Below are 25,072 nucleotides of genomic sequence, written 5' to 3' on the forward strand. Positions count from 1 at the left end.
TGCACACTTTTGCATGGTTAAATGCATAATGCATTTAGTCAAAAGTATATGAAACAAATCTGACTTAAACACATTTTTAAACAACTGTTATGATATTCCCTTTTAACCTACAGTAAATCTCTCTTTGCAAATTATTATTTCTATATGAAAGCCATATGAATTTTAAAAACACTTTTTTATTGTTACCAAGCACTGCATTTAACCATGCAAAAGTGTGCACGTTTGTGAATGTGTGTGCGGTGATGAAGGCCATGGACTTGAGCTGCATCCGGCGACCTCATCCCCCTCATCCTGACAGGATTACTGACACAGGATCCCCTGCTCCAGGCACAAATAGCAAGCACCCAAGGGCAATCCAGCAGAATATGGGAACTTCCACAAGCCGTGCTGTTGTGCACATGTGTCTTGGGTGTGTGGTTTGCGTTGTGTCTGTGTAAACCCACAAAAACAACCAGAGTTGCTTTCCTCACAGGTGCTGAGCGCTTCCTTGCTCATATAGATAAAAACAACATGCATGTTTTTTTTTTCCATCTCTTACACTCAAAGTCATGTTTCTGTCATTTCATATGACTTCAAACGGACTTTGATACTTTTACATAAAACTTAGCCTAATTGAATATTCACACGATCCACGCTCTGGGGACTTGTTTTTTTATCCTCAAAAGGAAATGAGCGCCCACAATGTGTTTCAGTACACAGATTTATGCCTCCAAAACATGAGTAATACAGGGAGTGAGAGTTTAGATGAAACTCTGCTGTATATGAGAGGGCTTGCAAAAGTTTTGGACAGGATGTTGTGAAAGTAATTCTGTGGGGGGTAAAAATGTTTGCAAACTTTATTTTTGTTCACATTTCTCGTCTTTAATTATTAATAATACTGCGTGAACAAGATGCTTTACTTTTTTTTTAAATAGCAATGGTTCAGTATTAAAGATGCTTGGTATGCCAGATGTTTATTAGAGGAGTAGTTCAATTTTTATAGAGGGGGTTCTATGGCAATCTTGTGAACAATTAACATCTTACCTGTTGTAGATAGCTTTTGAATGATGTCTGTTTGGACAAAAACTTTAATTCTGACTGTATTGATAGCTATTGACTAGTCTGAGCTCTGTTCTGATTAGCTTGTCAATTTGGAAAGAATTACACATTTTTTTCCTCAAGCTGAGGAGGCTCAAGAAGCTATCTACAAGAAGTAAAATATTAACAGTTTTTAACCTTTCCATAGAACCCCCACAAAAACACACCTGAACTATCTCTTTACAGAAAGCTATTGAAAGTAAACATGTCAGAAGGACCAGATGCTTTAAAGAAATACACATAATAACCACAGATTAGTGCAAATGGCATTAGTAAAACTGTATTACTGGTTGGAGCAGGTGCTTAACTTGACAGATTATACTAGCAACATAATTTTCATTAAGACAATATGTAAAAGTTTACAAAAACAGGAATTTTTACAAAATGTTGCTGTGCTTATAAGCAGTGTAAGTGTGCAGGGGCGTGAGGTTGTCTAGAAGCTGGATTTCTTCACGGTGGGACTTGATGTGCATTCTGACACAAGGATCGATGAAATCAATTCTCATTTTTAGCCATTCTGCCTTCGTCCTCACACAGCCTGAGTTCATCAACAAATCTGTCTCAGACTATTTTGCACACTGTCACTGGTTTAACAAATGCTTACTTTTTTCTTTTACGTGGCATCTTTTGACAAGCATTTTGTCAATAATATCCAGTTCACCATTAGCTATAATGGTAGCAGAAGGTACATGTACCAGTACTTGAAGACCTGCACTGATAGCATTTTATAGTTTTTTTTTTTTTTACTAGTGACAGGTTGTATAATGCAAATTTGTTCTTTTTTTATTGTAAGAATGTTTTCCCCCCCACACAAATAATCTCCTAAAATATGGGTATGGGGATACACTGTAAAAATGTTTTTTTCGTGTTAGTTGTTTTAAGATTTTAATCTGTTGGACAAATCTATTATCATTTTAGGGAATCAAACACTTCCTGTAACTAAACAACGGTTTGTGATTTGTGGATAGGCTGCAAGATGAGTCATACTGTAACAAAACTAATATTCCTTGAGGGACATGCCAAAGTTCACAAAGCATTCAGATCGTATGATGGAGATTGATCTCAGCTAATCCCACATTACACTGTAGCTCAATGTTTTGTAAAACTAATGAGGTTATAGTCATTTTTGTGTTTGTTAGGTTGGTAAAACATGTTGGCAGTTTTGAATTCAACATATTGAACATCACTTGCATGGATTTAATGCTTAGTTTCAGAGTTCACTGACATATTTTCTGTATAACGAGGTCCTATTTTAACAAACACACTCCAGCATTTCATGTCAAGGTGTTAAACAAAACCCGGTGAGATGTGTTAGAAATCAGAGTACAGGGGAAGATGCTCTGTTACAACAATACCAAAGTTTAAATCAATAATTGTAAAATTGTGCAAGTTTTATCCGTTTTTATGTTTGTAAAGTTATTTAGCTGTGACGACCATCTTGAATTGGATGGACTTCAAAAGATATTTGTTTGCAGATTTTTATTGTTTTACTGTTAACAGATAAACAAACACACTTAGATTATTACATGAGCTCTGAAAGTGCTACCAAAAGAGTTAGATTAATTAAGAAATTCAAATAAACCAATTTAACACCGCTATCTTAACAAGGAAACTTTATGTAAAAACAAAAAAACAAAACTCAAAATAACATAAAATAATATCCTGATGCATGCTCAATAATCCAGGTAGAAAAATCCAAAAAAGTTCAATCTGGTCCTCTGGATATTCAAAAAAAACTTGCTTTGCTTTGTTTTTTGTTTTTTTGAATATCCAGAGGACCAGATTGAACTTTTTTGGAACATAAAATAATGTTTTATAGAAAAATAATTGCATTTGATTTAATAGGAAATGGTGGTGCAGAGGTTAGAGAAGGTGGGCCTGTGATTGGAAGATTGCTGGTTCAACTCCCGGTACTGACAACATCAAAATGTGGGTGGGATCGGTGAAACACCCACACCTGCCTCCATCCTCATTTGCCCCACTCTGGGCCCTTGAGCAAGGCCCTTAACCTCCACCATCTGCTCCCTCAGGCGCCATAGATGGCAGCTCTTTGACAACCATTGACTCTCTCACTCACACCTAGAGACAATTTAGAGTTACCAATCAGTCTAACATGCATGTTTTTGGTGTGTGGGAGGAAACCGGAGTACCCGGAAAAAAACACATGCAGCACTAAGTGAACATGCAAACTCCACTCAGAAAGGCCCCTGACCGGGATTTAAACAAGCAACCTTCTCGCTGAGAGCAGCAGCTCTACCAACTGCTCCACTGTGCCGCCCTAAAGTTAAAACAATATATTAGAGTTTACTTCATACTTTTGAAATTTGTTTCTGAACCAAAACAAATTCAAAGTGGAGATGAAGAATTTAATTTTGCAACCTAAAAACGTTGACTTTAATAGTCATAGCTACCTGTTTAAACACAGTTAGATCGATGGGAGGCGTCATGAGTTCTGACGGCCTGGTGACCTGACATGGTCAACCCCACACATTGCCACAGCAGACACCAGCTTTTTGTGACACGGAACAAAAACAAGGAAGCAAAGAAAAGAGAAATATGGATTCATATGTCATCAAATCATAGCACACACAAAAAAAAAGATTGCAAAATAAAAACGTTAAATAATGTATGTAAATTTGACAGTCCTGTAAGTTTGATCCATCTGCTTTTAACTGAATGAAAATTAAGTGTTAAATTCAAGTTTTAAGTTCTAATAAGATCTAAAAATTAATTATGTTAATAGCCTAATGCCATTTTGGCATGACTGCCTCAGAGGAGTGACGGGGGAGAGGTCTGGCCCCAGAAGCCATCTTATCACCAGCAAACTGTTTTTTTCCCCACTATGGGAGTGTGGTATTCATGGGACTCCAGTTTGTTTGTGGCTTCTTAGACTGAAGAAGTCCATCGGAAGAAGGACGAAACGTCTCAGCAAAAACCGAAACCGTCCAGATGAACTGACTGAACATGGTTGGATTTGTAACCTGGATTATTGAGCATGAACCGTTGGTATTAATAGCCTAATAACAATATATTTTTATTATATTATCAGTTTGAACAACATATTAACTTTGACAAGACAAGTCTCCTGCTCCTCTCATCTTTTTATTACTGTTTTTAAATTACAACAGTTTTGTTTTATACGATGGGACCTTTTAAGCCCTCTAAGTTTTGTTTTATCTCCCCCAGAATATTCAGCCGACAGACACTGACACTGTTCTCTCTATTAATGGCTGTGTTCATGAAGACATTTGTGTTTTTGTTTCAGTGGAACTGATTTATTCTCTGAGGAAACTGGTGGAAAGTTTTGAGGTAAAAGCATCAGCTGAGTCCATCTTTAAGGGTTTATTTAACCAGAAAGGAAGTATCTCTTTCTTTCTTTTTTCAAGCTTGTAGGTCTAAGCTCATCATTGTGCTTGATAGTTCGAAAAGTCTACACTTTTATAAGTAAAGAGGTAAGAGCATTCATTTTTCACAATGTCAAAGAGTCATCTAAACATCTCTTGCTGCTGAAGTCACACAAAAAGCAGCCACATCAAACTTTTGATTGACAGAAATTATAAAAAAAATAATAATCTTACAACAGTATTTCAATATTGAGTCATCAGTGTTTACATGGCATTTTGTACTTCGGGGTGGGAAGATGCATAAAAAGGGGAATTCCTCTAGTTTCATCTAAAGGTCATTTATCTTGTGCACAGTGTGTATGAAAACAGCTACAGCTACACACTTTATGTTTAAAGGAAAGTTTTTTTTTACATCCAGCATCATAATACTCTAGAGAAATGTTAAACAAATAAACTCAAATTATCTGTTGCATTTACACAATGCACAGTGGGATGAGAATCAGCACCTCCCAGTCTGAGGCCATGGTCCTCAACGAGAAAAGGGTGGATTGCTCTCCTCAGGTCGAGGGTGAGGTTCTGCCTCAAGTGGAGGGTTTTGTTCACGAGTGAGGGAAGTATGGAGCGTGAGATTGACAGACGGATTGGTGCAGCGTCTGCAGTATTGTGGACTCTGTACCAGTCCGTTGTGGTGAAGAGAGAGCTGTGCTATAAACCGAAGCCCTCTGTTTACCTGTCGGTCTACGTCCAAACCCTCACCTATGGTCATGAGCTCTGGGTAGTGACTGAAGGAATGAGATCATGGATACAGGAGGTTGAAATGAGTTTCCTCTGCAGGTTAGCTGGACTCTCCATTACAGACAGAGTGAGAAGTTCAGTTATCAGGAGAGACTCACTCGGAGTAGAACCACTGCTCCTCCACATTGAGAGGAGCCAGTTGAGGTGGTTCAGGCATCTGGTAAGGATGCTTCCTGGCACCTCCCTAGGGATGTGCTTCAGGCATGTCCAACTGGGAGGAGACCCCAGGGAAGACCCAGGACACAATAGAGAGACTATGTCTCTCATTTGACCTGGGAACACCTTGTAGTCCTCCCAGAAGAGCTGGAAGAGGTGGCTGTGGAAAGAGATGTCTGGACCTCCCTGCTCAAGCTGCTGCCCCGAGACCTGACTTCAGAACAAGCAGAAGATAATGGATGGATGGATGGCATTTACACAATTCAGTAAAAATCTAACTTGACAATGTGAATTTTGACTATAAAGTTGCATCATGGGAAACACAATGGGATGTGAATGTTATGAGAGTGATGGTGAGTGGTGAGGAGGATGCTAAAGGTCACTTTGTCTGATGAGAAAAACAAATTTCATAGAGGGAACTTGGTCAACTATCATCTTTACCCGCTTCTTCCTTTTGGGGTCGTGGGGGTCACTGGTGTCCATGTCCATCTATCACTGTGTGAGAGGTGGGGCACCCTGGACAGGTCTCCAGTCCATCACAGGGACACATAGAGACAAACGAGACAAACAACCATTCACTCTCTCACTCACACCTAGAGACAATTTAGAGTTACCAATCAAACTAGTTTTGGATTTTTTTAAATGTTGTAAAGTATTTTTGCATTAAACCTTGTATAATATAAACACCAACAATATCCTGGTGATTTGATAAATTCTTGACAACATGTTTAAAGTGATAGTTCAGATCTGTTGATGTGTGGTTCTGTGGTTCTGCGTTATGGACCTGTTGTACCTCTTTGAACATTATCACTTTGGAGAATTAGTTTTATTCTAACTAAACTGAAAGTTAATGGCTAGTGTGAGCAGTGTCATGCCATTTGCCTCAATGAAGTGAATTTTAATTATTACCTCTATAGGAACTAGTTGATGACTAAGAGGAATAACAGGATCAACTGTGAGGTCATAAGCAGGACATGAAACAGGTTAAGGTCTTCAGACAAACAAGCTGTGACTCAGTCGTGAATCTGCTTATTTGCTGTTAAAGACAAACAAATCAATGCCAAGATATTTATCCAACTTTTATTCTGTCAAAACAAGTGTCACGAAGGAAATTCTCGTGCTCTGCCAACCAAGTTTGTTTTGTACGATGGAGGTTTAGGGGCATGCTAAGAAAAAAAAATTACATTACGAGAAAAAAGTCATAAAATTACGAGAATAAAGTTGTAATATTACGAAAATAAACTCGTACGAGAATAAACTCGTAATACGTCCTAGGTCGGCTTGCACCTGCTGTGGACAGCTTCCAATGCGAGTCACTGTGTTTATGTCCATGAGCCCTTTTATTAATCACTGTTTGTGAAATATGTCTCCATCCACATTATGTGATGACTAAATCCATCAGTGCAGCCATTAATTGTAATGCCATAAGGGTTCAGTTTATCATAAGGATCCATATGCTACAGTGTATCAACATTCATCAGTTGTAAAACTACTTTTTCATGTCGGAGTTCTGATAATATTACAATTTTATTCAGGTAATATGAGATAATTCACATAATATTATGACTATTGTCATACGACTTTATTCTTGTTCGTAATTTTTTTTTTTCTTAGCGTGGCCCTAAAGCTCCCTCGTAGTTTTAGGGGCAGCTGTAGCTGAGTGGTTAGAGCAGTCTTCCTCCAGTACAAGAGTTGGGGGTTTGATTCCACCAGCAGTCACATGCTGAAGTGTCCCTGTGCAAGACACTGAACCCCTCATTGTCTCCATGTGTCCTATCGGTGTATGAATGTGATAAAGCATTGATTAATCTTTGTATAGATCTAGTAGAGTGCTGTATGATTGAGTAAATGAGGGCACAGATTGTGTTGTAAAGCACTTCGAGTATCTTGATAAGATAGAAAGGTGCTACATTTTATTTAAGTACAGTCCATTTAGCATTTAGTTTAATAACTTTTGAAATGAAATGTAAATGTGTTTGCCCTCAACTTTCACAGCTTTTAAAAAGTTCCTGCTCTAAATGACTTGAAAAAGAAGAAGCAGAGTAGAGTGCACGCTGTTGTGGGCCCGTTATCAGGCCAATGTGTCACGTTGGGGTGTCCGGGGGCTCAGAAGAGGGAAGTGAGCTGCATCGAAGAGGCCAGCCGCACACAGAGCAGACAACACACGTAGGAAATGCTCTTCTAACAACACCTCTAACCCCGTTGTCCTGTCATATTTCTATATGCTGCACTTGGTAATAGTTTGTTCTCAGTTTGTAACATTCTGTGAAGTTGTTTTCTTTGCAGCTCTCCCTTGTTCTTTCTCCACCCTGTTTGGAAGGTGGGGGTCTGTTGGCATTCTTGCACTGTATGCTTTGCGCTCGACCGGGCCTTGGCTCAGGTCCATATCCCCTCTCTCTGCTCCCTCTCTCGCTTCTCTAACTCCTGCAGCTCCTCCTGCTCCTCCACAACGCTCCCTCCACCCCCTCCAAACTCTCCTTGATTGCTCCCTGACTACTTACTCTTGCCAACAACTCTTCAACGAGCCCCCACCACCGCTCCCTTCTTTCCCTATCACCTTTCTTAATCCTTACTCGTGTGTCACCCATAATTTATTTTACTCCACCCTCGTCCAGCCTCTTCCGTCGCAGCTTGTGGCAGCAGGTTCGGCCTCCGTGACACAGATGCACGCGGTTGCTGTGGGCACTCGACACGGGAACAAAGCATCAGCACGACCCTTCTGTTGCAGTTTTTTGTGTGTGTGTCAGTGTGTGTCAGTGTGTGTGTGTGTGTGACTATCACATCTGAGAAGAAGAGAGAGAAAGCTGGTTTCATGCGGTTGTTTAAAACAACCATAAAGTGAAAAGCACATTTTTCCCCTAAAGTAATTAAAGCATTAATTTTAAATGGGCTTCTGTGTAAAGATGATGAACCTTACCTAATGTTGTTAGCGTTTTAAAACAACTTCTGTTCAGAAAACGTTTAATTCTGACCAAAATGACGAGCTAACAGCTAGCCTGCACAAGATCAAGTCCAAAATGGATTGTTCTCATTTTAGAACAACAGCAATATAAAAGATATTCTCAGCAGTTTATGGAAATTAACCTTTGCCTTGCCTTTAGTTTTGCATTACATCATTATTACATTTACGTTATGTTTTTTTAAGTACAAATAATGTGTGGGTGAAAATGTTGTGCAAATGCTGAAGATGGCACAAACAGAATTTGTGAAAATACAAAATTGGTTTCAACTAAACAAATTATCTTTAAATGTAGATAAAACAAATGATATGATTTTTAGTAATAACAAGAAAGTGCTTGATACTCCATTTAGAGTCCATGGAATTGAAATTAATAGAGTCAATGAGGTGAAATTTCTGGGTGTCATCATTGATGAAAAACTAACATGGAGATCACACGTAAAAAACTTAAGAACTAAAATAGCTAAATCGATTGCAGTAATGTACAAAGTTAGAGAGTTATTCAATGATAAAGCAATGTTTCTATTGTATAATGCCATTATTGTTCCACATTTAATTTACTGTATTGAAGTCTGGGGTAAAGCATGTAAAACAATTACAAATCCAATTTTTATTTTACAGAAAAGAGCCATAAGAATTATTACCAGAAAAGATTATAACCATCCGTCAAATATATTGTTTCATCAGCTAAAGATATTAAAATTTTATGACTTGGTTGATTACAATATCTTACTGTTTATGTATGGGGCCAACAAAAACATACTACCTACTAACATTCAAGGGAAATTTGTTAAAAGAGAAAGTAATTATTATCTTAAGGGGATGGAGATGTTTGTGAAGCCGTGGTGTCGCACCAGTCTGAAGATGCGATCCACTATATCTCAGGGTATTAGATTGTGGAATGATCTGGAGGTTGATATTAAAAATGCCAAAACTATGTACATATTCAAGAAGATGATAAATTTTTTTTTTTTTTTTTTAAATATTAAGTATAATGTGAGTTCATAAAAATTGTTTACAGTTGATCTTATATTTTAGCTAAATTTTAATTTTATTATTTTTTATTTTTTTATTAATTCATCTTGCTTTTGTATAGTAATTTTGTTTGGAATATATTTTGGGGACAAGGGGCAGATATTATAAGAACTCATTCTTCTTCTGCTGCCTTTCATTTTATTTCTGTGATTGTATATCTTTTTTCTTTTCTTTAAATTGTATTATTTGTTGTTTGGTTGAAATGAAATGAATAAATAAAACATACATACATACAAATAGCGGCTGCAGCAGGTAACTGGAGCATGTTAGGTGCAGATTGGGGCACTTTAACAGGAATATCAAATATTATTTATAGCAACATAATGCAAAAAAAATCAGCAGTGTAATTGCTTAATAATTATGTTTAAGTAAACCACTAAGAAAATAAGAAGATTAAAGTTGATTGCAACAATCCATTTTGGTCTTTGCCCTGTTTGGACTGTCGTCTGTCCTTCACTATTAAACTGTGTCATCTTTGTTTAAATAAAGGCTGCAAAACATGTAAGATAAGAATTTGCTCTTTCCAACAATTCTGCTCACAGAACCCAATTAAAAAAATCAGAAGCATCTCATTAACACCTGTATTGAGTGTGCAAATGTTTCAACAGCAACATTCAAATGAACAAATTGCCACTATTTATTTAAGTACCTTAAAGGGTGTGGTACCTGCACAAACAAGTAACATCACAGTAGGTTTGCTAGTAGTGATTTTTGTTTTAGCAGGTGCAACTACACATCACTTTAATTTTGAAATATTTATTACCATCTGGCCTGTTACCAGTATTTATTTTCCCACCAAACTCAGGAAAAAAATCCTGAACAAACTGAGAGTTGTGAACTCGTTGTGAAAGTTTTACGTCATGCATTTGAAATGCAAATCTGTGTACGGATCATTTCTGCAGCTAACTCTGGCATCGAGCCTCACCTGCTTCCTTGAACTCCACCGCCCACAGTACTTTTGAGGGGAGGGGAAGAGGGAGGCTTGTTGGAGGGAGAAATGAGATGCTTCAACACTTCATTGCCCTCCTCTCCCCACTGGCTCCCCCCCCCCCCCCCCACACACACACACCTGGGATGGCCATTTCATTTCAGAGTGCAGCAAATGGAAAGGTGATCTTAATCGTCCCTGCTTCCTTCCAGACACCGCCCTCCCTCTCTCTGTCTCCCACACTTTGTGCCTCACCCCATTGAGGGACAGCACACCGCTGGGTGCCTGAGCCACCAACAGACCAAATGTAGTGATAGCCAAACACAATCTTTGTTTTTATTTCTAATCTTTGTGATTTGTGTCATTCAGCTGGTAGACATGATTTCGTCAGTTGACTTCAACCTCCTCAACATGCAGCGCTCCCCCATTAGCTCATTACACAGTGTTAGGTTTCCCTCACTGCAGTTAGCTCTTTGGTCATTGCAGTCACAAGCAGAGCTATGCAACTGCCATTGATTTCCTGTGAATGGGCCTCTGCAGGCCAGTTCATTAGGAACCACTGGATTAACTGGACTTCAGGCACAAATGCAAAGGTTGTTGCTTTCAAGAAATGAGCACTTGTGACTTGGTGGAGATAGACACAGAAAAAGTCAAGATTTTCACATATAGAAGATACGTTTTTGACAAGTTTTGTCACAAGATCTTTTTTGGTAAGCACTTTGATAACAGTTACTGTTTTAAATGTGCTATATAAATAAATGTGACTTGACTTGACAAGAGAAAAACAAGATTTTATATACAGTAATGCGTCTTTAATAAAATAATTATAATTTTTTTCCACCATTGAGCGAAACGACGGTCAGAATAAACAACCATCCAGCAGAAAACAAACGTTACTTTCTGCCTGTCTCAGTGCACTCGCTTGCTTTTTCTCCTCAACAAATGGCTTGAGGCTGGACTGAGGCTGCAGCTCCACCCGCCAACTGTTACTATGGTAACGCTATCTGGGCCTACCAAGACCTGAAGCCGAAGGACATCCTGGACAACAATACAATAGCAGCACAGCCAGGGTACCTGAGGGACAGACCTGAGAGGCGAGATCTGAAGGGGTGGGGGTGTTGCTGTAGATTGAGGGAGTAAATCCTCCCTATTTCTCTACACCTCCCCTCATGCACACACGGGATTTGCCTTCAGTTCAGTTTAAGCAAGAGCGATTTGTTGCCTTACATGTTTTGTTCTAATTTGTAATAGTTGATCCAAGGGGATTTTTTCTTTACCTAGAAATTAAAAAAGCACGGTCTAATTAGGCATTAACGACAACAATATAAAAGTAGCAATTCATCTCTGGTTTATGTTTTCTCAGTTTAACAAGTGTCCCCGTTGCCTGTGTGCCTCTGACTGCAATGATCTGGCTGTAAACCCAGCCAGTGATGCCATCAGTGAAGAGTAATAGAGATGTTTAAGGTTTGTTTGTCTGGCTTGCATTCCTTCATGTAGCGCTGCTAAAATAATAAAAGGGGGTTACCTTAGGTCGACTCCAGCTGAGCGATATGGAACATGCATTGTTGTCATTGGCTCCATCAGAGAATCCCTCTTAAAGTCACAGCATGGAGCTAAGGAGTCGGGCGATGCTGCCCATTTTATTGACAGAGTCAAATGGAATTAAATTATTTGCAAAACGTGTGTTTGTGTGTGTCCTGCTGTGGTATTAATATTACAGAGTACAGCTGAAAGGTCCTGGCAGGAACTTGTGGCCAAAGCTAAAACTTGTGCTCTATATATGTAAGAGGAAGCACAATATGCAAAATATCACATCAAATCGGGAATTAGAACGTTTTGGTAAAAATGAACAAACCGTAGTTTCAGATTAATGTCTTTTCAAACTATATTTTAAGAGCTAGATTATCAAGTTCAAGTCAACTTTATTATCGTTTCCAACATGTGGTACATGAGATGGAAAAAAAATATCTACACAGGGTCCCAGTTACTCCCCAAAATTGCAAAATACAAAGTATAAAAAGAATAGTAAGTAAGAATCTTAAATATACATTAAGATATATACTAAACGAACACCAAATGGTATCTAAGATATACGCTAAACACTTATAATGTAAAACAATACAATGTAACAACAGCAGCCCGAACATGAATCTATGGTGAGCAGATGGGTATGAATGAATACAGCAGCATGAGATAATCAGCAGAACAGATAAGTCACATATCACCAATTAAAGTGGTATTACAGTGATTCTTTTTTCTTCTTACAGTAATTATCCTGGTTATAGATTCATGAGTCTAACAGCCTCAGTGTAGAAGCTGTTCCTCAGTCCAGTGGTTCTACACTTGATGCTCCTTAACCTCCTGCCTGAGTGGGGTGGAGCAAAAAGTGTGTGTGCTGGGTGAGTGGAGTCCTTCATGATGCAGGTGTCCCTCTTCCTGCATCTGGAGGTGTAGATGTCTGTGATGGTGGGGAGACTAACTCCAACAGTCTTCTGTGCAGCCTTCACTACTCTCTGCAAAGCTTTTCTTTCTGCAGCTGTGCAGCCTCCATGCCACACGTTGATGCTGGAGCACAGGATGCTCTCCACTGCACACCTGTAGAAGGAGGTGAGGACTGAGCTTCCCAGTCCAGCTCATCTCAGCCGCCTGAGGAAGTAGAGACTCTGATGATCTTTCTTGATCAGGCTGGTGGTGTTGTTACCCCAGCTGAGGTTGTTATTCAGGTGTACACCCAAGTATTTGTAGCTGGAGACCACTTCCACCATTTCCATTATCATGGCACTAAAAGCAATTCCAGACATATGGCTTGATCAGTCTTGACCAACACATTTTAAAATATAAAAAATAGTTAAAAAACATGTCACAGCTTGTTTTCTCAAAACCAAAAAAGTGTTTTTCAAGACAAATCAAGCCGTGTGTATCAAAGTGCTCATGGTAATCTGGGCTTCACAATGTAGTTTAAAAAGCCAGGAATCTAAAAATATGATTAGTTCATTTTGAGCAAATATGATTTGGTCCCTAATTTTATGTGATGGGTCACGCAACACTTTGACATTTTCACTTCAGATTTATATTTGTCTTTATACTGTTGGTCAGAGAGGAACCTGTAACGGTCGTGTCAAAGTACTATATCAGAGCATGTGTTTGTATTCTACTGAAGTCTTGAGAGGATCAGTGTAATCAGTGTAAGCTTCACAGCAGCACATCAGGATATCAAAAATGATTAAGAAGGACTCTTGCTGTGCACTGACTGAGTTTCCACTATTTGTGCGCATCTGTGTTTGCTTATGATGATTTTTTTTTTGAGACAAGCTCATTTCTCAGTGGGCACAAGCACAACATTGTTGATGTCCACGTGTGAATAAGTGAGTGTGGGACCTGCTTAGTCATGCTAAAACACTCGTCTTACACCTCCTCTGTGTTCCTTCACAGGCAGCCTAAGAAACAGGATGTTAATGATTGACGGAATGCCTGCAGTCCGAGTCAAAGCTGAGCCCCTGGAATCGGAACAAGGGGTAAGGGAGCAGTTATTTTCCAGACAATTCTCCCTTTTTCCTGCTTTCCTTTCCTTCTTTCCTCCTCTTGGCAATGGGCTGATAATCACTCCCAGGCCTGAGTTAGTGAGTGACTGAGAGAGTGACTGTGGGGGCTAAGAGGAGTGTTTGGGGAGCATGGTAGTAGGCAGAAAGAAGAGAAGAACCATGAAGAGGAAAAGAGCCACAGCTGGGACAGGAATGCAGTGGGGTCTTTTGGGGAGGTGACTGGGGCCAGCAGAGTCCACGCCGGCTGGGGGTGATTGCACAGATGGAGTTGCTGCTCTTGGGAGGAGGGTTTCATGGGAAACTTTAAATCTTATCTGTCTCGTCTGTTCCTACTTCTTTATGTCTCTCAGCTTCCCTTCATCCTCTCGTGCCATTCTTTCTGACAAACAAATGAAGAATCACTTTTTTCCTGCACAAACACAACATGCTGTGCTGTTTCATCTTGAGCACTGTTACAAATTATCTCACTCTCCATCTCACACATGCCTCGACTTATTCACAGAGCTTTAAGTTACCTTTGTGGTGTTGTCACCCAGCGCAAATTTGTCACACAGAGGATGGCTTGTCAATACAAGCCCCATGTGAGTGTGGTAAAATGTTCAGTCCTAATTAACTTATTTATACAAAAACCTACAGATAATAAATGTTAAGTTTTTAAATCCATCACTTTTACAATCATAAGAGTTTTGGCATTATTTGGATAAATGAATAAAACCAAAATGTGATGCTGAACAGCTGATTTAATGTACAAAATGATTTAATATTACTGAACTGTATGTTTGAATACAAACCATATCATTTTAAACATCTAGTTTGACTGCACTATGCAGCAATTACTACATTTAAATGTTTCCTGCAACTGTTGATCAGTTCTGGACATCAGCTTGAAGGAATTTGAGCTCATTCGTCTGTGACAAACAGCTTTAAACCTGAGATGTTGGTTTCCTCACATGAACTTTTGAACTTCTGGTCCTATCACAACAGTTCAGCTGAGCTAAGGTCAGGACATTGGGTCAGTCATTCCAAAACATTAACCTTATTCTGCTTTAACCTTTATGTGGTGGACTGACTTGTATGCCTAAGGCTACGGTTTGTTGCATCACAAACTTTTTGATTATATTTAGCCTACAACAGATCCTGGCATTTTCCTTTAGAAGTATGCCTTTATACAATGTAGTTGAAATTGGCAGCACTCATGCAATAAATACAGCGACCAGCATTTTGTTTACATACAAAAAGTTTTTGGAAGATTGTAGACTTCCAGTTATAAAGGAGGAGCTACGTGTTTGAGGTGCTAAAGAGTAATTCAGTGAACTGGTGCAAAATTCAGTGTGCTATGATACAGAAATGTATTTAAAAAAAAACTTTATCCAGGCATAACTTGAACACAACCAAAATAAATAACTGGCTTTTCTTGCCAAAGTCCATTATATGATAGGTAAAATCGATTATTTGCAGTTGCACACGCAGCACAAAGTTAGAGACTTTGTTTCTTTTTTTGACTGAAACTTGGCTCCAGAGCAATGTTTCTAACTTCACAATCCAGTTGGATGGGCTAACATCCTTCCGAGCAGACAGCGTGGCAGAAGCTCTGCTTCATAACTTGAGAGTCCTGGACCTGCGAGACATCTCTGAATTAAACAGTGAGACAGTGATAGATGTTTTGAGGAAATGTAAGAAACTCAACCAAACTTTGTCTCAGCTGGAGTAATACCATAACCATGGGGATTATGGCCAGTGTGAATTATGTCAGGACCAATGAGTCATCTGAACTTTCTCAAAGCAGCAGATCTGTGTTTTTCTGGGCATTACGAGTTGTGCCGAGTGCTGCTCCACTCCTGTGTGCTGTTTGTTCTCCTGGCATCTGGAAGAAATGAATGCTCCACCTAACCTAGGACATCTAGAATGTGTCAGCTTCGTTCCTCAGGACACATGGCCGCTAAATCTGAAGTCACTCTGGACAATAAATGCACGGTTTTGTTTAAACGTATATGGTACAATATTTTCTTAATTACTTACTTTATTTAATGTGGTACATTAAGCAATAGGGGCAGCACATCTTAAAAGCTGCAGCCCCCTGTATACTTCTGTCCATGTTTAGGCCGGCTGTACGGAAAGTCATTTTGTTGTACTTCACTGTGCAATGATAATTAAAACATTCTGATTCTGATCTGAAATGAAATAATAAAACAAACTTCCATCCATCCATTATCTTTACCCGTTTCCATTTTGGGTCACGGGGGTCGCTGGTGCCCATGTCCAGCAATCACTGTGCGAGGGGCGGGGTACACCCTGGACGGGTCGCAAGTCCATCACAGGGCCACATAGAGACAAACGAGACAAACAACCATTCACTCTCTCACTCACACCTAGGGACAATTTAGAGTTACCAATCAGCCTAACATGCATGTTTTTGGTCTGTGGGAGGAAACCGGAGCACCCGGAGAAAACCCACGCATGCACGGAGAGAACATGCAAACTCCACCCAGAAAGGCCCCTGGACTGGGGTTTGAACCAAGGACCTGCTTGCTGAGAGGCAGCAGCTCTACCAGTTGCGCCACCTTGCTGCCTAAAACAAACTTGAATACTAATTTATCCTTCCAGCCAGTTGTGCAATGAAACAAGCACAAACCACTATACTACCTCCACCGTGTTGAATAAGGTCCTTCTTCTGTAAACACAATGCTTATTCAGAAAAAAAGAAGCTTTATTACAACATCATTTACCTAAAAACACATGTTTCTAACTCTTGCGTATCTGTGAAATCTTCAAGTTCAAGTATCTTTACTGTCATTGGCATCACATGTGATACATGAGGTGGAACGAAATTATGTACTCAAGGTCCCCCCCAAAATAACAAAATTTAAAGTATAAAAAGACACAATATACAAGGATCTAAGATATGCTCTAAATGAATGCTAAACAATATGTTAATGATCTAAGATAAACACTAAACACTAAACACTAATAATGTAAAATAATACGGTCTATTAAATCAAATATAATCTTGAGCTCAGTGCAGCTGTATTTTTTTTGGGAAAGCAGCAGATTTCTTCTTGCAGAAGTCCAACACTGTTGTCCGGTGCTTTTTTAGGGACACATGATGCAGAAATAAAGCACACTGTTCACAAAGATGCCATTGTACAAACACATTGCTTTTCTTTTACTTTACGCTGGTCATGTCAGCTATAATAAAATGACTTTAGTCCGAAGCTTTCATGGCCCACATGCAGGAACAGTGCTCTCTGCTCCGACATACCTAGAAATGAAGTGGTCTTGTTATTGTGAGGCTGTTGCTAAGTTACAGGGGCTGCGTGGCTCAATGGTGCTGCCACAGCTGTGTGCAACAAGAACAGGCCACTTAATATTTGTAATAATGATGAATTAGTGCTTGGCTCTTTCCATTTATAAAACATCGATAATGTCCCCCCCACCCGCACCGAATTATTACCAACAAATATTTGCGGAAGAACATTTAGCGCTTTCTCGTGAGACGAACCTAACAAACCTTGATGGAGTAGAAAATTGCTGATGGCTGATACCTTGTCAGACTGCGGATCTTGACGAAAAGTACTATGAAGGTGCTTTGTGTTGATAAAAACTGAATCTGTCTCGTCTCTTTGAAGGACTTAAGAAAAAGGCAGCAGGTGGTTACTGCTCTGGGTGTCCTGCCCTCAGCTGTGGCTAAAGGATTTGAGAGAAATGCTCTTGCGCTGCTACCTAATACCTGGGGTTTGAAATGGTTCCCCTTGTAGTGATGTCAGTCACAGACAGGATGTGAGCGCTGCAGCCCACACAGCTTTGAAGTGCTCTGAGATCCAATCTCGCCGTAACAGACTGAGCTTCCCTTTCGATGGCAGACACAGACAGTTTAGACTGCTGCAGAAATGTGGTCTTGATTTGAGTGGCATGGGGCCAAGGCTTTGCTGGAAATGGTCTGCATCGTTAGACAATTCGCCTGCAAGGGGCTGGAAAATCTGCCCGGCTAACAGTATCCCCTAATAAAGACAATACATGAGGACTAAGGCAGGCAGGTCGAGTGTAATGTCTTGTGTGTCTGTGTGTGAGAGCTTGTGTAGGATTGAACACATCTCAGGGTTTGTATCAGTCAAAGTGAGAGCAGAGGTGGCTCAGGTTTTCCATGTTGTGCTGTTTGAGAACCTCACCCCAAAATGCAACAGATTCTGGTTTGCATTTTTGTGTTACTTTGCATTTCTATTGTTTTCATCGTCCACACATGGAGCCAGCTGGCCATGTTCATGTCATTTTCAGTGTTTTTCAAACTTTTTGGCCTCATCAGGTGCAGGAAACTGACGAACAGCTTTAAAATAAAGCACTACCGCATCATTTGTAATAGAAATTAAAATGTATGGATCAAAACAACAAGACTTCGTGAGTTCGATAAGCTTCTTCTTGGCATTAGCACTATTAGGTTTTTCAAAGAACCAAGTAAAAATCTAACTTATTTGTTTGATTTCACTTTAACAAAACAATAATGGCCTAAATAGTTAAATTAAATATATATTTTTTCTTTTGTGTCTTTGCTTGAATTAATTTATGCCAGACAAAGTTAGCATCGAGTCTTATCCTCGGTGTCTAGTATTTCCATTTATGGTGTTGAATTCAAAATGTTTCCTTTCCTCTCAGGCTGTTTGATCTATGATTAGTTTTAGTTGTCCCTTTTTTTGTATTGGTGAAAAAGATTAAATAACAGACAAGACAACATTACCTGCACAAATACAACTTAATCAATTAAGTAGTATTATTCAAGAAGAGAGCACGTTGAATCTTATGAGTTACTGCCTCAGATATTCACTTTTGTTGTCAAACTGGCAAAAATAAATAGTCATAAACAAGTAGCATCAGTAAAACGCCTGTTTGATAAAAGAAAGGATTGAGAATCCCTGATTACGTGTGATCATTATTTTGGTTTCTCGGTACATTCTGCTCCAGTCTCGCACGATTTGTTTCAATGATCGCTTCAGGTTTTGTCCACACTTCTCCAAATATTTTTTTAAATTTCCTGCAGTTTGCACATTCTATACAAACAGAGTTTTTGGAGAGCAAATCAGATTTTTAAAAGTTTTGTTTCTAGTTACTTTTGAGAAGATAAAATATGGATTATTGTATGCATGCTCGCTGTGTCTTTGTGTCTTGGAACAGCTAAAAAAAATAAATCCATTATTAGATTTTCTGCATCTCTTGTCGACAGTAAACTTTGATTGCAGACTAAAATTTTTATAGACTGAGAGAAAATTGTTAACATTATTAAAGAAAACGGAGCTTTGGGAGAATCTTTAACCTGCAGTGTGACTAATTTATCCAAGTTAAACAAGTTCTTTCCATCGTGGGTGAATTATCTTAAACTTCACGTCCTCGTCTGTTCAGAGAGACGAATGAATAAAATCAGCTCGACTTTAAGCTGCTTCAAGGAATCTTCATCTTCATTGACATTTATCAGCTGTGTGGTTATCATCTATGATCACTTTGCTCATACTGAATTAAGAATTTCAGACTTGAAAAGCACGGTGGCTCAGTTGGTAGAGCTGTTGCCTTTCAGCAAGAAGGTTGCAGGTTCAAATCCTGGCTGGGGGCCTTTCTGGGTGGAGCTTGCATGTTCGCTCCGTGCATGCGTGGGTTTTCTCCATGTACTCCAGTTTCCTCTCACAGACCAAAAACATGCATGTTAGGCTGATTGGTAACTCTAAATTGTCTCTAGGTGTGAGTGAGAGAGTGCATGGCTGTTTGTCTCTATTGTTTGTGTCCCTGTGATGGACTGGAGACCTGTCCAGGGGGTCCCCCGCCTCTTGCACAGTGACCCCCACAACCCTGAAATGGATTAATCTTCAACACTTTCACTTTCTTTTTACAGAAGCATTTGTTGATTCAGTTATTTAGGATTGTTTTTAAGGAGGGATCTTCTTTTGTTTTTCCAAGAGTGACCTCTGAGAGGAAACATCTTCTCTGCCCGTTATAAACTAATAACTATTAGCCATAAATGGTCAACAAACTCCATGGAAGCTTCTGACTAAACTGCACCACTAGAAAAATAAATACATTTATGACTTCCCTTGTGACAGGAAGAGGTTAATCATGTGCTTTTTTATCTTCCAAACAAACTGGGATGAATAATCTGAAAGTTTTTTTATTGTTAGCTGCAGAGGTTACTTTAAATTAGGTAAATAAATTGCAACAAAAGTGCACGGTGGGTGCTAAATATGAACCAGACCAGAATGTATGGTGAATCTTGAACTAACACCAGTGGCCCTTAGCTGAACTCCACAAAAGGTCTCGAGGCTATCAGAGGGCACATTTCACAGGGCAGGGTTTGTTTTCGAACTGGGGAGGAGTTGGAGCTGTTTTTTTTTTTTTTTTACATTCATGAGGTCGTAACATTTCCTGTAGGCTGAAAACAAATCAGGAATAAAAATAGTAGTAGGCCACAACAGAAAAAGTGCTCTCATAGAATCAGGGGAAATAAAAAAAAAAGCAATTTTTTAGCACAGATCAAATCTCAGCGTTACATAAATAGAAAGAAATATGAGCCTGGAAATTTATATGCATGTTTTTTATTTTTATCACTGTTGCAGCAGCTTTTGAAAAAAATAAAATAAAATCCCCTTTTAACTTCTTTAAAAGCTTTCTTTGTTTGATTGGTAAAATTCCTGGTTCTCTGTCCCTGATGGCTCTGCCTGTGAGTCAGCCTCTGAAAAGCTCCACTGTGAAGATCAACACCGCACACTGTAGCACCCCCTCCCTCTCTGAACCAAGTGGAGATCTGCAACGTCCAGCCACATCACATGCAAACTTGGGGAGGAATGACATCATAGCAAGGATCGCAGGTCCCAAAGAGGGACTAAAGTTAGGATGTCTAATGAAACAAATAGTCTCTTTGCCTCTCTGAGTAAACACATCCCTGGATCTTGTGGACAGATGGAGCGCCTGTTACAGTCTGCTTGGTGTTAAGCAAAAAGATGCATTGAGGTTACTCTGAGACACCGGAGTTAGCCTGACGAGTCCCATCGCTGAGAGACAGAGGGAGACGGTCAGGAAATTGAGCCCATATGATGTTTTTCCACAGTCACAAAAAGAGATTTAGGAGAGATACATGGGTAGCCAAGAGAGCTGCGTTTGTGTGGGAGTCATGGAAAACAGGAGGAAAAAGGGAGAGAGAGCAGCCCACGCCAACAGAAAATAAAAGAGAGCAGAGGAGGCGTTGGTGAGAGACCCAGACTTTACTCCTGCATTTTATGTGGCATAATCGGAGGAAATTAATGTTTGAATGAATGTAAGGAAATATCTGTTCCATTTATGTATAAATGTCACTGCATCTACCTTCTGACATCACTATTCTGCTGCATAATTATTTCTGAAAGTAAATACCTACAAGAATAATTATGGCTGACCTTAATTCCTCAATGTTTCACTTTTTGGCCTCGTGGGAGATGAAATTTCAGCAGCTTTTATGTATTTATGTCTACTTGTTTGCTTTTTCTCTCTTTAAAATGTCACAGGGTAATGTGTTTAGCTTTGAAACAACAAAACTCTCACTCTGATGCTTTTCTTTCACTTTCACAGTCGCCTAAAGTTCGCCCTTATTCTGCGATGGATGGCATCCCCTTCTTCCTCAGCAGAGTGAAACCTGAACCCCCAGAAGACCTGCTCGCTCATGACATCCACTTCCACACGCAGACTGAGCCTGTCGACCTGTCAATCAACAAACCCCGCCCCTCCTCTTCATCCATCACCACCAAAACCTCATCAACCTCCTCGTCATCGTCTCCACACAGATCTGCCTTCTCCCCATCTTCACTGTCGTCATCGTCTTCGTCCTCATCCTCTCCATCGGTTATCACCTCAGCCTCGTCGGTGCTCACACCAGGCCCTCTGGTCGCCCCTGGAAGTGGGGTGAGAGGTCAGCCATATTTGCACATCCTGCAGTCTGTGCCGCCTTCTCCGTCCAGCCCCCTGAGCCTGCAGGGAGCAGGGAAGCTGGCCAGCCATGTTCACCGCATCCCAGTTGTGGTGCAGTCTCTGCCCCTCATGTACACCACCGCGATGCGATCGCCCTCCAGCCTTAACAACGCTATCATGCTACCTCTGCTGGAAGAGGCCAAAAGCCAGGGCAAAGGTGAGCCCATGTTCGCAGAGTGTACATATTCATGAGAAGGACTTTCTGCTTCTATTTTTTAATTGTTTTTATTAGTAAAACCGCAGTTTAATTTCTTTTTACAAAAAAAAAAAATATATATATATATATATATATATATATATATATATATATATATATACACATATTTTAATTTTTTTTTTAATAATGTATCTGTTTTTCTGCTACTGCCCCGTGATTATACTTATTTACCAAAAAAAAAAAAACACGTTACTGATTTGCCTCCAGACAAATATACACTCTTGTGTTTACCATTTTTCTTCCTTGTGTTGTTTAAACCAGTGGTTCCCAACCTTGGTCCTTGAGGAACACCATCCTGCATGCTTTAGTAGTTTCCCTGCTCAAACCGATTCAGTGATTTAATACTTCTTCAAGTTCTGCAGAAACTGGTTAATCACCCACTCATTCAACTCAGGTGTGTCAAAGCAGGGAAACAACTATAACATGCAGGATGGTGTTCCTCAAGGACCTTGGTTGGGGACCACTGGTTTAAACAACAACATAAATATTATCAAATTCTAATGAATTATCTGGATAAAATGTATAAAATGTATAAAATGTTAAACAGCTCTTATAAAAAGGACCATAAAAACAAACAAAGGAAAAAAATGAATGGATTTTTAGACTGATCAGTAAAAAGGACGAAACAAAGAGGCATGTAGCAATGAAGGAAAGGCTGCAACATCTGTAATATTTCACTGGACACCCTAAACACAAGCAGTGTCCAAGGATTTATTGTTTGCTCAGATGTTCTGACTTGCCAACACAGAGTTGTGGAGGATGCTGCACCTCTACTACGACTCTTGTTTGCAAAAATGTTGCCTGTTCACAGTAAAGATAGACTGCGGGTTGAATGATTTTCCTATCTTTAACTTCTGTCAAGAAGTCAACATATTGGGCAGTTTGAACACTAGGCTTTTGCTGCCTCCAGCATTTTATTGGTTTTCTATTTAGGTGTGGCTTTATTGCCAACCACTGAGAAAGAACATGCCTAGGTGTTTCTGTCCCACGTCTAAAGCGCACACAGAGTGGTTGTAAATGAGGTCCTTCCCTGTCACTCCCTCCAGCATGATTAGACACATGTAGTCTTTCTCTCCCACACATGTACAGTATGTTCTGATTGTAAAGGCAAACAACAAAGCCATGTAATTAGAACATGCGCCTAGACGTACACTTGGCTGAGCTGGGTGGGGTGGTCCTCAGAGATGGGCGTTTTAAATACTCCTAAGGAGAAGAGAGAGCGAAAGAAGGAAGGATAAGGAAAAACAAAACTTGCACAGCAGGGCGTGGATGTTGATGGATACTGAAGATGGGTGGCAACTAAACAAACACATACATGCACAAATGTTTGCTTCAACATGAGCTCGACTCGGCTCTAAAAGCACTGAAGGGGTTGAGTGTTGTGCTTACATACATAACTTTATGCTGAGACAGTTAATTTTAGGTACTTTAAGATGAATATATTTACAGATAAGTGCTATGTATTGTCATCATTGTATGATTCCAATGGAAAATTGGTTCTCTGCATTTAACCCATTCCACCTGGGATACACTCAGGTGGAGCAGTGGGCAGTTATGTAAGCACCCGGGGAGCAATTAGGGATTGGGTGTCTTGCTCAGAGACACCACGACATGTTGGAATGACAGGGGATCAAGCCTGGGACTTTCAGGTCCCGAGTTGGCCCTATGAAATGGAAATGTTAAATTGTCAATATTGGTTATTAAAGATTGAGTTGTTGACATCCGGTGGTTCACAAACCAAATGTCGTCCTCTTTGTGAGAACTTTAATGTCCTCCTAACTTCTCTTCGAAGAGACGCGCACACACATCTGCTCGCAGACACACAGGTTAGCCACCCTCTTTAAGTGAGGGTGGGTACCCTTTTCTTTCAGTGCTGTCTCCCTGTCTCCAGCAGAAGGTTGCCATGGAAACAGGGCTTGACTGGAAACAACAGGAGAGAAAGAAAGAAAGAAATCCGGTGCTCTGCCCACCTCTCCAACACTCCTCCTTTGTGTCCGTCCTTCAAACCCCCTCCCCTTTTTTCCCCCCGACGATGCATTTCTAACTAATTATGGGTTTTCAAAGGGGGGGCACTGACCACTCTGCATGTCTTCATCTATGACAACACTGGAAACCTTTAAAAGCAAAAGTCCAGCCGAGTTAGAACATTATTTCTGTGCTCTCTCCCCCCTCTGGTAATAACACCGTGTCTGCTCCAAACTCAAGACCATTATTATGGACCATTATGACCACAGTCTCAGCTGAGAGGGCAGAGGAGGTGAAGTCCTGATAGCTTATAAAAGCACTGCGCTTACAGTAGCCAGGGAAGTTGCAGACCTCTGTGGAGAGAACTGCCTATCGTCGTATATTCTTAAGAAATAAGTATCATTTTAGCTATGTCGTTTTCTTTGAATACTAAATTGCCCATGTGGCAATTATGCTGTACATTTTAGCACCTTTTCCTTCACAAGTACTCTCTAGCAGGTCCATATTTATTTATTTATTTATTTATTTATTTTAATCAATTATTTCTTGAGTTTTCCCGGATGTTCTCTGCCTGTGTCCATGGAGACAGCAAGGACAGAATAGCTGTGGGTTTTAGCGCTGTGCCTATTGTGTTGTCCAACACACAAGTTGTCACAACTTGTGGGATGATGTCACTTTTTTATGTTGCTCAATAAGAAAAAAAAAACTCTTCAAAGGATCATGGTTCAGTAGCAAGCTCCATGTTTTTTTGGTTCCATTTTCCACTTTGCGAAAGAGAAGTGTCGGGTAAAGGACAAATTGTACTAGCTAATTATGCTGATGTTCTGCAAAACAGTTCAACATTTGATAGCTGAATTGCCTGCATGCTTGTCAGTCGCACACCTAGGAGAACAGGTGCTCAGCTGAGTGCTAATTATTCAAGTCGTTCAGCACCACCCCCTCCCCTCACACATGCACACAATAACAAATGCTCTTCACAACTGCAGCAACAGTCAAACTGTGCTCCACCCTGCTTCTTATCTCTGTGGCTGGAGGCTAGTATAGATTATGTGAGCGAGTGTCATTTCCCCAGCTATCCTT

The 25,072-nt window shown here is 39.9% G+C and overlaps 1 protein-coding gene across 2 annotated transcripts in view; it reads left to right on the forward strand.

Annotated features, from left to right (window-relative positions):
* Positions 1-25,072, forward strand: part of klf12b (Kruppel-like factor 12b) — a 267,312-nt gene that overhangs the window by 224,308 nt on the left and 17,932 nt on the right. Inside the window, exons 1-3 of one of the 2 annotated variants that reach the window (XM_037687053.1) lie at positions 7,520-7,538; positions 13,727-13,809; positions 21,415-21,967. In XM_037687053.1, coding sequence (XP_037542981.1) covers positions 13,744-13,809; positions 21,415-21,967 — 619 coding nt within the window. In that variant the 5' untranslated portion in view covers positions 7,520-7,538; positions 13,727-13,743. Of the gene's footprint in view, positions 1-7,519; positions 7,539-13,726; positions 13,810-21,414; positions 21,968-25,072 lie in introns of those variants that run through there. The other variant, XM_037687054.1, reaches the window with a different exon arrangement.

This window comes from Nematolebias whitei, chromosome 13, assembly GCF_014905685.2.
Source record: "Nematolebias whitei isolate Nwh7 chromosome 13, NemWhi1, whole genome shotgun sequence".
Classification (NCBI taxonomy): Eukaryota; Metazoa; Chordata; class Actinopteri; order Cyprinodontiformes; family Rivulidae; genus Nematolebias; species Nematolebias whitei.